At 38.2% G+C, this 13,369-nt stretch overlaps 1 protein-coding gene and 1 pseudogene across 4 annotated transcripts in view; one reads left to right on the forward strand and one right to left on the reverse strand.

Moving 5' to 3' along the window:
- Positions 1-3,894: 3,894 nt before the first annotated feature.
- On the reverse strand, positions 3,895-5,097 carry LOC149172222 (beta-adaptin-like protein B pseudogene; annotated as a pseudogene).
- A 1,411-nt stretch (positions 5,098-6,508) lies between these two features.
- Positions 6,509-13,369, forward strand: part of LOC149172223 (protein HEAT INTOLERANT 4-like) — a 123,651-nt gene continuing 116,790 nt past the window's right edge. For 2 of the 4 annotated variants that reach the window (XM_089424262.1, XM_089424263.1), the window contains exons 1-4: positions 6,509-6,760; positions 6,919-7,131; positions 9,265-9,573; positions 9,792-9,830. In XM_089424262.1, the coding sequence (XP_089280388.1) occupies positions 6,949-7,131; positions 9,265-9,573; positions 9,792-9,830 (531 nt within the window). In that variant the 5' untranslated portion in view covers positions 6,509-6,760; positions 6,919-6,948. Of the gene's footprint in view, positions 6,761-6,918; positions 7,205-7,316; positions 7,553-9,264; positions 9,574-9,791; positions 9,831-13,369 lie in introns of those variants that run through there. The other 2 variants (XM_089424265.1, XM_089424266.1) reach the window with 2 other exon arrangements.

A 13,369-nucleotide genomic window follows, 5' to 3' on the forward strand; every position in this document is an offset into this window, starting at 1 on the left:
AGCCAGTTAAGCAAAGGCCTTATCGTCTCAATCCGAAATACAAGGAGAAGGTCCGCTTAGAGCTAGACAAGATGCTAGTGGCAGGCATCATTGAGCTTGTGGAAGAATCTGATTGGGTAAGCCCAATGGTGGTGCAAGAGAAGAAGTAGAAAGATGAGATAAGGATATGCGTGGATCTCTAAAAATTGAATGACGCTTGTGTGCACGATCCTTTCCCGAATTCGTTCACGGATGAAGTGTTGGACAATGTAGGTGGCTATGAAGCATATTCCTTCGCTGATGGGTTCTTTGGGTACCACCAAATCAAAATCATGCCGAAGGATAGGAGCCAGAAAATCTTCACAACTAAGTGGGGTTGTTTTCAATACACTGTAATGCCGTTTGGATTGAAGAATGTGCGTGCAATCTTTTCGCACATGGTTGTTGCGACATTCAAGGAATTTATTCATAAGTTCCTGGAGGTATATTTTTATGAAACCAACTCACGGAAAGATAGAAAAGATAGTTGAACGCCTTAGAATTCAACCTCTTCGAGGGGTCAGCCTCCTTTACATTACACAAATGAACAATTCTTGGATGATCCAAATGAAAAAACCTCCTTTCTATATATAGGAGTCTGAGGGGTCACAATATAACCCAAGCCGCCCTAACCATAATAATATAAGGCCACATAACAATAGTGGGCTTCTAGGGTGCACAATAATAACAATATGGGGACAATAGGGCCACAACAATGACAATAAGGGATCAATGAAAAAAGTAATGGGGTAATCACTAGTATTATAGGGACCTAACATATATTTTGATGACTGGACTGTATTTGGCCTGGTTAAGCACCATGTAGCAAGCTTGTGCTTGATGCTGGATACCTGTCGAAGATACTAGATCGCTCTCAATCTCAAGAAGTGTCTGTTTTGTGTTCCTTTTGGGAACCTATTGGGGCATGCGGTTTACAGATAAGGGTTGATGGTAGACCCCGTGATGATCACAGTGATAGTGAACTTGGAAGCACCGAGGAGTGTGAAAAAGCTACGCGCTACTCTGGGACATGTTAGCTTTGCTACAAGCTTCAGCGGTTAAAGGTCAATTTTCGGTTTGGTGATGGGTGTATGCTGAAAAGGAGCGCGCTGCAGTCTTTTTGCTTTCCTCCTTCAGTTTCCTCACACCCCCTAAACCTTCCGCAGTCTCTATTTTTCCTCTGAAAATCTCTTCGCTCTCACTTAATCTCTTGTATTCCACTGTCTCTAAAACTCTGTGTAAGCTCGTTTTCCTCTGACCCCCGAGCGCTAAGCTGTGGTCACCATATAACCCAACCATGTGACTCTGTGCTCTCATAACCCTTTGCCCTTCGTCGTTCTCTAATCTCCACCGTTGATCGACCTGATCTAACGGTCTCTGCGTTTTCCGCCCGCACATTAAACATCATGCATGTTCCCCTCTATCCTACCGTCCGTCACATGATCGGACGATAGTCACATGCCCCGATCGCGCGACTTGCACGCGCGTTAACCCACGGGGGCAGTGGTTTTCGTATGCCACGCGTCGTAATCTTACTGGATCACACAGTTATCTACGGATACCGTCGTTGCTCCGTAGGCGGTGCGGGGAATACTGCTGCCCGTGAAACCGCCTTTCCTTGCCTGATAGCGTCCATGCGAATTTCTCATGCGATGACCATTGGATCCACCGCGCCCTGATTCGACGGCCCACATCTCTCTCCTGCTCGTCCTCCCGATACCCCTCTTCTAGCGATCTCCATCGTTAATTTGTGCGATCCGACAGTTGAGATTGGTTCTTCTATTTGGTCTACTCCCGCCATACTGTCTGTAGCACTCCCGACTACTCTCTACTGCCAAAGAATGAAGACGATCACCTACCTGTACCCGGCACATTCAATCTGCAACCACCGCATTCAAGGAACAACATGGCCGAGAAGGAAATAGGATAGCCTCGAGTAGTTAACGCAGTTATTAGTCATGGGACTTGTATCAGTCGGTACTTCATTTGCCCGAGAAGGACCACAAAACGCCAGAGAATGTCTAAATCATCCATTAAAGCAAGCAGAGTGTAGCAGAGCCCCATCTCTGAGAATTAATGTGTTAGGTGGTCCATTATGACCCCTTCTCGTGTAACATAGCAGAGCAATTTTGTAAATAACCTCTATATATACCCAAAATCAAGAGGTTGATGATTGATGAATGTTATTTTGTTGTAAGCTTCAACTTTTGGAGACTGTAACTACTGTGATACCTGCAGCGTCTGGTCTTCATTTTCAGCTAATACAAGCTTCTTTTGCTATTAATTGCTCACTTTCGACTTCTTCTTCTTTGTTCCAGGCTGTGCTTGTTATGAATTTATTCATGTGCTGTAGATGTTTAGCATTAGAGGGGCTATTATCCCACCTCTGTGTTTGAATCTAGCATGTATCATTGAATTTGTATGCAGGTTTTTGTTATTTTAATGCCAGAGAGCTGTCATCCTGTCTGTGCATTAGGAAATAGATTTACAAACCTTTTTACTGGTTGCAGTTGGCCATCACAGGGTCCTGTGCATCTACTGGTGTGATCAGTGTTCTGCATTTCCACTTAATCCTCAAACTGTGAGTAATTAGTGGTATAAAGCCTTGTAGTCTGGGGGTGTTCACCCATGTCTGGGGTTAAGCATAGTAGAAGTGGTTATCTGGCTTGAATATGCAACATTTATTTCATTCATCCACCATTTTCCAACATTTTTGTTGAGTTTGTAATATTCCCAAGCATCTCTGAGATACAACCTAGGAGAGTTTCTTGGGGTGATAACATTAATTGGCGCCGTTGTCGGGGAGAGGAGATTGAAGCCCAGCTTCCCTGGGAGAATGACACAATTCCAGATTTTGATGATAGAGAAGGTTTGGGCACATATTTTGGTTGTAATAATCTATCTGGTGACTCCACTGGAGGAAGACCAATCTTTGGCGACTCCGCATTGAAGTTCTGGCTCAGTTTGTGAGGTATGTTTAGAGATATCTTCAGAAACCATCAGTTGAACCAGTGCCTGATCCTTAGAAGATCGTCCAGCAGAAGAAAATATCGCAGTAAGGAGCATCAGGACCAGGTAAGCCTTAAACCTTCCATGTATCTCTGTTAGTGAAGGTCACCTTCAGAGATTCATTTAGCTCCTTAGTAATTCATTTCCCTTGCGGACCTCAGTTCAAAGAAGCATCCATGCTGTCCATTATATTCCTCTGTCTCTGTCATTCTTTTAATTGATCCATTCCACTCAGTCTACCAGTATCCTTCCATTTACCTCAGCCATGGCATGCCAGCAAGCTCTTACAAAGATAGAAAGAATCATTGTTGCTAGGTATAGACCCTTAGTCTTGCCTGCCCCTTTGAATGCCATGCCTGTAGGAGATTATCAAGAATTTATGCCAAAGTTTACTGGTAAAGAAGGAATATCAGCTGAAGAGCACCTCGAATCTTTTTATAACTATGCTGATAACTTGGATATTAATGAAGAGTGTTGGACACCTAATCCTAAATGGGTTAGTGTGGAAGCTGAATAGACTAAGTAGTCCAAGAGACCTTGGGATGTGAAACCCAACGGTCACTACATGTACTATAAATGTAAACCATTTGTTAATAAAATTGTATTGCATGTTTTATCTTTCATATCTCTCTTGCTGTCCATGTGTGTTTAACATGGTATCAGAGCAGGCGTATTCCTGCCCTGCATAATTAATATGAGCCACTTGTTTTCTGTGGCCTTTCTTACCTGCAAGTCATGTACATTCATATAATTGTCAGTGCTGCTATTATGGATGTAACGTACATTCCAGCAATCTGAAAATAGAGGCCTGGGTATTTTAAGAGTCTGTCAACTCTGCAAAACTTGCTTGCCTTCTCAGTCTAACGCTCAGCCTATCGCTCTCCCCATCGGTTCCGCTGGTCGCTCTGGGCTAACTGTTTTGACGCCTCTGTCACCACTGCGCTCTGTCCATAACGCTCTATAACGCATCTGTCTCTCATAAGTCGAAGCTTGTCTCTGACCGCATGGAAACTGAATAGTCGAGGTTCGAATCTCCATCAATGCTGCTCTGACATCAATGCTGGTTGAAACGCTGTGTTATGGTATTGGTATTGATGCGTTTAACTGTATTATTTACTGCATTATTATATGCGCTGAATTGAAATGAAAACACTGTTGGATTGACTGTGTATTCGTGTTGAGAATTTTCACCTTTCCCAGTTGTTTCTGCATTGGTTCTTTGCGGGTTTCTTACAATTGTTGGTCGTGTGGGAGTTAATCGTCATGAATCGTCCATTGTAGAGTTGTTTGAGAGACACACTCTCTGTAACAGATATATAAATATTATCACTGCCTAACATATACTAACAATGTAAATGGGCGTCACCTTGTTAGATATTTTGGAGATATTTTCTTACAGAGGTTTCTAACAACATCAGTGCTTGTAATAAGCTCCATTTGCTGCAGAATCACCTTGACAGCCAAAAGTACAACTGCACAGTTAGCATGCTGAAGACGAGGAGTTACACGTTCAACAATGTTCTCTGCATCTCGGGCATCACTTGCCTTGTATTTTGAAAGAGCATCTAGTATAAACACTTGACCCCATTCAGTGCATTCATTGAGCGCTGCCAAAAGTTTAAAAAGTGTGTGACTAGTAATTTCAAATATTGCTCTACTACTGTTTTCTTGGATCTCTGCCAGTGCTGCCACGACATTCGCTACAACCATGGGATTGCTGTCTGAAATCAAGTCCTTAAGAGTCTCTAGAAACCCTCTATCCTCCACCAGTTCAACATTAATATCATAAAGTTTAGCAACACATATAGCAGCCGTCTTTCGCACATAAGGATCATCATCCTTGAGGCATCTTTGTAGCGGATCACACAAATATCTGTGTTTTTGTCAACCCGAATACAACCCATTGTTCGTACAGCAGTATACACTGTATAATATTAATTTTGCTGAATACACTGTATGATTTGTTGCGTTGGTGTATTTGAAGACTGGTATGTGTGGTTATTTTGGTTATAATAATTCCATTATTCCATTATACACCTTACTATACCTGCCGCTCGCAGAATATAACATATTCAATTTTTCATTAACTTGCTATTATTTTTTCTTTGACTAAAAAAATTTAAAATCTATCCAAAGTTTAACATTATGAAATTAAATTTATTATTTTAAAATAAAATTTATTTCTATTTATCTCAAATATGATTGGTTGAAATGTCTCCCCTCTTATTGTGTAATGATGACAATAATTGACTTTTGTGTACTTTATTATATGATTTAACTCCACTGCTTCACACAGAAAACACCGTTTTGGGTGACTACGCTCTACCATGACTCCAATCTTGAATGGACCTCTATAAGATAATAAGGAAACAAACACATAACTTCCAACAAATGACTAAGAGCGATAATTGGAACTGCAAGGAACAATCCCATGGGGTGGGACTAATTGCATTCTTAAGGCACTATTGCTTCCACACTCCATCCTACCCTAAAGAAAGCAATTCACACTCAAATCATAAAAGACGTTGAGCAAAATTTACTCCCACACCAGCTTAATTTCACATATCAATTCACTACCAACATGGGTCTCATTCAAGATGATCCCATCTTTGCTTCTTGATATAATTTTCGAGCCCTTATGAATTTGCTCCTCTATAATAGAAATGTGTGAAAGTACCAACCTTCCTTGAGGCATTATTTCCCATCTCATTGACTTTAATAAACTTTTCCATGTACCTCGCCTTGTAATAATCACAAGTTCATGTAATAATATTGAGTAGTCATTAAGTGTGACTTTTTGGAAAGTTTTCCGGTTTATTTTCCAATCTAATTTGTCTAGAATCTGGCAGGAATTCATTGATATCACAAATTTGATGGGCGAACTCTTCACAATCAAAGTGCCCCAAGGGTTTTTGAGGGTGCTGAATCCATATATGCAGTGAAAAACCAATTTAAACAACACAAATCCAGATTTGGCCACAATTTTTTTCGCCGAATTCCGACCAAAAATTTGTCGGAAACTCCAAAAAATTACACTTAAAAACTACTACAAATAATATTACAACCTACCTTAAGAGATAAAGGGTGATATTATAAGCACTCCCCTTTTTGTTTTCAAGATTGCACTTTTCAAATGAGTGATCCCATTATCTTGGGGATCAATTTGATACTTTTGTTCTACCACCTGTAGTCCCACCCGTATTCAAATCTCTGGAGACGTCACTGATATACCCGTAGTATAAAAAATACAAACAATATGAAAACCAGTGCATCACCAACTCCACGGCTCTAAATTTTTAATATTTAAAATCAAATGACAAATATTCTCGTCCATGTTCTCTAACACACAAGATAAATTGACAAAATCGAACCTTTAACGAAATCGAACCTTTATACTGTGAATATTCTATTTAAGAGCCTTACTAAAATACAATGTTTTCGAATGTGGATACTTCTGTGCATCCCATAGCATCTCAGTTTGGAAAGGGTGGAATTATAAACAAGAATATTTTTTAAGACTTTTCTACTCTAGTCAAATTTGTCGACAGTTTGTACCCGACCGTTTGTACCGGTAATTCAAAATTTCCTTCAACTAACACTTCAAAAACAAGAAACATCAGCATTCGCCGCAGTTTCCCAATAACAACCTTTCTGGGTTTGCTTCGCATTTCACGACGAAACCCCGGGGGCTCCTATCTCCTCTGCTTCCCCAGCCCATAAAGCCTCTCCTCTGGTAAAACCCTGTGTCTTCTGATCGTTTTCGTCCCATTATTTCTTTTGTTTTTCTCAGCAAGATTTTGTGAAAATTTATTGTATTGAAGGACTTGTTTTGTAGGGCTTCTATTCATTCTGGTCAGACTCCCATCTCATTGTTTCTTTTGCATGTCTCAGAATATATTAAGGGTTTTTCTGATCGACGATATGAGAAAACCTGAAACCAAAAAGAGGAAGGAGGTGGAGGAGGCAGTTGTGATTGAAGATATCGCACAACCTATAATGAAAAAGAGAAAAAAGGAGGATGAGGAGGCAGGGTCTCCCCGGGGTTCTGCGCCAATCTTGCCTCATGGTAAAAAGTACCAGATCATTCCTGATGAAAGAAATATGGTAATCATAACACCCTGTTTAATTTTGAGGTTTACGGCTCTCGGCAGGGCTTGCTGATTCTTTGTAGATGACGGTGCGGTATTTGTCTCGTAATTTTAATTATATCTCTACTGAAACTGGAGTTGATCGATCTTTTTGTGTATTTTTAATTTTATTTTAATTCAGATAGAGGCTTGTATTTGCAGAGGGATTTGTGGCAAGCGGCATTTCCTGGTGGCAGGGAGGTTAATATAATTTGTTGACCATTACAATTTGGGGACATGCGATATTTTATTTATGCATATGTCTTTTATAAAAATGTGAATGGGAAACAGTGCCCTTCACTCCTCCACCCGTTGACGTGGGTTACTTGTGACTGTCAAAGATGGAAACAAGAATTCTTGTCCTTCTGTAAAATTGTGCATCCTTAAATTGAATTTAGGTATTTTGTTAATACCGTCAAAAATGGAAGCAGAAACTTTTGTCTCTCTGTAAAATTGTGCATCCTTAAATTGAATAGGGAATTTGTTAATCTATGTGAATGCATCTTCCCTCTTAATCAGGGTCATTCCTGAATCCATAAGAATGCTACGGGAACCAGAGTCGCACTGGGTTTTTTAATCTGTCAAATAATTGAATTAGGGACTTTTGTTCTTCTGTCTGATGTTACTAATTCTTACATTTAATAGTTGAATGGGGTATTTTCTGCAACTGTTAGAATATGTCTCTTTTTCAAAAAAAGTATTTCCCAGACTCCATAAGAATGTACAAGCGAAGTAATGTCAGAGTGGGTTTTTCTGTTTTATGACTGTCAAAGAATGTAAACATGAACTTTTCTCCTGTCTGGTGTTACAGTCTCGTACATCCTTTACATTACGGGATTGCATCTTCCATTCAAATTGGTTAATTCCCAATTCTATAAAAATCTAAAGCGGAAGTGATATCAGTGTGTATTTTGTCTCTAAAAAAATGTGTACAGGAACTTTTATCCTTCTATCCGATGTTATAAATTCATCCATCCTTCCTTTTGATTGCGTATGTATAACTCTGGCAATGCATTTTACCTTCAAATCAGTTGTTTCTTGACTCTATGAAGGGGAAGTAATGTCGGGCCGGGTTTTTTTGGTCAATGCCAAACCATGTAATGAGGAGCCTTTTTCCTTGTGCCTGATGTTAGAAACTCATGCATCCGTAGTTGAATTGTGTGTTATATATTTTGTAAATTAATTATTTTCCTACTCTGTAAGAATGTAAAGGGGTTGTAGCGTCTGACTAGTCTGATGATGCAGTCAGTGAATTTTCAGTTGAATTTGGTCTTCTGGTGTCCAGGAGAATCGGATGAAATTAATGCTTTTCAATGAGTTGGGCTTGTCAGGCTTTAAGCCTTTATGACGATATAAACGACACCCTGCTGAATGCAGACTGACTTTGTATTTTGCTCCTACTGTGCCTGTCATTATGAGGATGTTTTGATGCTTTTTGAGGATGGAAGTAGTAATCTGGTGAATGCCAACTAAGTTTTTTAGTTTTCCACAGAGTATGTATGAATATGGCTGATGCTTCATCAACCTTGCACATCCTACAATTGAATTTATTTTTGTTGCATCCTACGAGTGTATGAAGGGAAGATATGAAGTTGGTTTTTTGTGATCCTGCGAGTATAAGGGGCAATTTATAACCTTCTTATATATGGGATCATTTTAACCTATCTGTGGATGGAACTAATGCGCCACATGTGAAACATGCCGACCATCTCTATCTGTTATTCAAATATTCTTCCAACTGTAACTCGAACTTAAAGTATTAGAATCATGTGAAACATACTGCCCATCTCCACCTGTAATTCAAATATTCTTCCAAAGAGTAACTCAAAATTCATGGCAGTGTTCCCCATAGTTTATAGTAAATAATATTTAAAGATTTGCTTTACATTCCCACAAGAAAGCCCTGTGGTCTCCTGTTTCATCTGCCATGCAGGTCCTTCAAAATTCCTCTCCTATAAAACTCCCAGATTCCTGATTTTCTCTCCCAATATCTGTTTTATTTTTTCATCAAATATACATTGGAATTTATTGTAGTGAGGTGCTTGTTTTGTTGGTTTTCAATTTCAGTTTCAGTCTTGTAAGATATCCATCTGATTTTATTTTTTTTCAGAATATATCGAAGGTTTCTGCAATTGAAGATATGGCAAAACCTAAAGTTCAAAAAAGAAAGAAGGAGAAGGCAAGGTCTCCAGAGGGTGTTGTACCGACCTTGCCTTCTACAAAAAAGGGTCTGTCTACTGCACCCCCACCTAAAACCAAAAAGAGCAAGGAGGCAAAGCCTCCTGGGGATTCTGCACTGACTTTGCCTACTGCAAATGAGGCATGTTTTCCACGGGTTTCTGTGCCAACCTTTTCTAGTGCAAAAAAAGTCCAGTTTTCTGCTACACCACCTGAGATTATCCCTCACAGGAGAAATATGGTAAGCTCCTTTTTTAAAGTTTTCCTATTTTTCTTTTTAATGCCTTTTTTGTTTAGTTTTTGGGTTTGGAGATTTCGGAAGTATTTAAAACTTTATATTCTCATTCTGCTAGATGAGGGTGTGATATTTGGCCCATAATTTCTATTATGCCTGTGCCTAATTGAGTTAATTTTTTGATAGTTATTTATTATAATTCATATGAAAGCTTGTATTTCCAGGATGATTTGTGGCAAGCTGCATTTCCCGTTGGCACTGAGGTTGGTACAATTCGCAAACCTTTAAAATCCGAGGACTTGAGATTTCTGATTTATGCAGTTGTGTTGTTTATTGCTCTGTAAAAATGTGAATGGAAACTAATGCTCATTCATCTGGTTCTCCTGTTCAATTGGGCTTTTTGTTACTGTCAAAGAATGTAAGAAGGAACTTTTCTATGTTCTTCTCTTGGTTGGGTAGTTTTGATGCTTTTTGAGGATGAAACTAGCATCCCGGTGAACACACTTCTCATAGTTAATATGTTTTTGAGGGATTGTGAGGATAGAACTAGTTCCCTGATTGATCCACACTAAGATTTCTAGTTTGTCATGAAAGTAAATCTGATGTCTGTCTCTTCATGCTGGCACATCGTACAAGTCAGTTTGGCTTTTGTCATCCTATTAGAGTATGAAGGGGAGATATGAATTTGGTCTTTTGTGATCTTGCGAGAGTACTTTGATGCTTCAAGTTGCCATATCCTACGACTGAATTTGGCTTTTGTCATCCTATAAGAGTATGAAGGAGAGATATGAACTTGGTCCTATGTGATCTTGTTAGAGTATGAAGGGCAACTAATATCCTCTCTAAGGACGCTTTCATGAATGGAACCACTGTCTGTGTCTGTGGATCTAAGTTGGTTTGGAGTTGGATATATATAAATAAATTTATAAGTGAATAACATAGTATTTTGCGAGAAAAAAGGGAATAAGACCCATAGATGACAATTTACAAGGAAAACCAAGTCTATATTAACTCTCATAGATGAGTACATTATGGTCGAGTTTCGGCGGGTACGGGTATATCCTGGAACGTTGGGTTCCTAGAAGTTTCGTGCAACATAGCTGTGGATACAACTAGATTGGTGTACTTTGGCACTAGACTAAACCTTTCATAATTATAATTTATGAATTGTTCTAGTTAGATTTGTAAGATCATCTTAAATGGCCAATTAATCCTATCGTGAAACACATAAGATAATTTTTCTGGCCGACTTGATTGGTGTACTTTGGCACTAGACTAAACCTTTCATAATTATAATTTATGAATTTTTCTAGTTAGATTTGTAAGATCATCTTAAATGGCTAGTGAATCCTATTGTGAAATCTAAATATATTAAGCAAAGTCTTTTGGTAGAAATCGCATAAGATAATTGTTGGGTTCCTAGAAGTTTCGTGCAACATAGCTGTGGATACAACTGGATTGGTGTACTTTGGCACTAGACTAAACCTTTCATAATTATAATTTATGAATTGTTCTAGTTAGATTTGTAAGATCATCGTGAAACACATAAGATAATTTTTCTGGCCGACTTGATTGGTGTACTTTGGCAGTAGACTAAACCTTTCATAATTATAATTTATGAATTGTTCTAGTTAGATTTGTAAGATCATCTTAAATGGCCAGTGAATCCTATTGTGAAATCTAAATATATTAAGCAAAGTATTTCGGTAGAAATCACATAATACGTGTTTCGAACCAACAAGTGTGGTTCATCATCAGGACCAGATCATGAACCACACTTGTTGGTTTGAAACACGTTGGCCAAAAAAATTTCTCTTATGTGATTTCTATCGAAAGACTTTGCTTAATTCATTATGGATCACATAAGCTTGAATAAGAAAAAATCTAAATATATCTTATATAGGTCAAGGTGAATTTCATTTCTAGATTTGAGTCGTGAAATCTAAATATATCTTATATAGGCCAAGGTGAATTTCATTTCTAGATTTGAGCTGAACTTGCTGAATGATTTGGATCCTTGTCTCTTGTCTCCTCTCCCTTGCTTCTATCTCCATTGCTATAGGTCAAGGTGAATTTCATTTCTAGATTTAAGCTGAGCTTGCTTGATGACCAGATGATGAACGGTGAACCACACTTGTTGGTTTGAAACGCGTTGGCCAATTTTTTTTTTCTTATGTGATTTCTACTGAAAGACTTTGCTTAATTCATTATGGATCACAGAAGCTTGAATACGAAAAAATCTAAATATATCTTATATAGGTCAAGGTGAATTTCATTTCTAGATTTGAGCTGAACTTGCTGAATGATCCTTGTCTCCTGTCTCCTCTCCCTTTCTTCTATCTCCATTGCTAGAGGTCAAGGTGAATTTCATTTCTAGATTTAAGTTGAGCTTGCTTGATGATTCAGATCCCTGTCTCCTTTCCTTGCTTCTATCTCCATTGCCATAGAAGTTTAAACCGTAGCAAGCTTTGGCCATATTAACCTTCACTGTGTCTGTGGATACAATTTGAGTGGTGTATTTTGGCATTAGACTAAACCTTTCATAATTATAATTTATGAATTGTTCTAGTTAGATTTGTAAGATCATCTTAAATGGCCAGTTAATCCTATTGTGAAATCTAAATATATCTTATAGAGGTCAAGGTCAATTTCATTTCTAGATTATACAACTTGAGTGGTGTATTTCGGCACTAGACTAAACCTTTCATAATTATAATTTATGAATTGTTCTAGTTAGGTTTGTAAGATTATCTTAAATGGCCAGTTAATCCTATTGTGAAATCTAAATATATCTTATAGAGGTCAAGGTGAATTTCATTTCTAGATTTAAGTTGAACTTGCTGGATGATTCGGATCCCTGTCTCCTTTTCCCTGCTTCTATCTCTATTGCTAAAGGTCAAGGTAAATTTCATTTCTAGATTTACGCTGAGCTTGCTTGATGATTCAGATCCATGTCTCCTTTGCCTGCTTCTATCTCCATCGCCATCGAAGTTTAAACTTAGCAAGATTTGGCCATATTAACCTTTTCTGCATGGAAATTTGCAAATATGGTACGATCAACTCACATTAGATTGAATTTGATCCCATAACCTAATTATTTGATCCTTGTGGGCTCATAAACCCAAAAATTGGATTATTTCTCTGTTGTATTAGATATTTGAGGCTGAGCTCTTTCAAACTGTGAAAGAAAATGCATATTTTCATATCTATGAGATGTGTACTTGGAGCTGTACTGGATTTTTGTTGTTTCTTATTCTTCCCATATTGAATCATGTTCAAATTTGAATTTGTATACAAATATTGCCACTATGGTCTGAATTATGCATGCATTTAATGAGTTATTAAATTGATGACCTTTCAATTGCGTTTAATTGTACTTTAGCTTTGTTAAATCGTGATTTGTAATATCTACCAGATAGCACAAGGAGTCGTCAATTGGTGCTTCTGTGCTTTTCTCACTTTGTGTAGGCATTCGTGATGAAAATATGTAAGCTTGAGTGCTCTACCTTGATACATGTCCATCCTTTGCATTTCTGTACTCACTTTGGACAGAGGTTTTCATGTGCGTTTGAAAACTTATTGTGCTTCTAAAATTATTGATGTGTACATACAGTAGAGCTGCGAATGGAATTGCATACTTGATTTCGCATTTTGAGATGCCAATTTGTACTTTAATTTTCTTAAATTGTGATTTGCAATATCTACCAGAAAACACAATGAGCCGTCAGTTGGTGCTTCGGTGATTTTCTCATTTTATGTAGGCACTTGTGATGAAAATATTGTAAGCTTGAGTGCTCTACCT

Source organism: Pinus tabuliformis, chromosome 4_2 (assembly GCF_031772625.1).
Source record: "Pinus tabuliformis cultivar Carrire ecotype Pingquan chromosome 4_2, CPIR1, whole genome shotgun sequence".
In the NCBI taxonomy this organism is placed as follows: Eukaryota; Viridiplantae; Streptophyta; class Pinopsida; order Pinales; family Pinaceae; genus Pinus; species Pinus tabuliformis.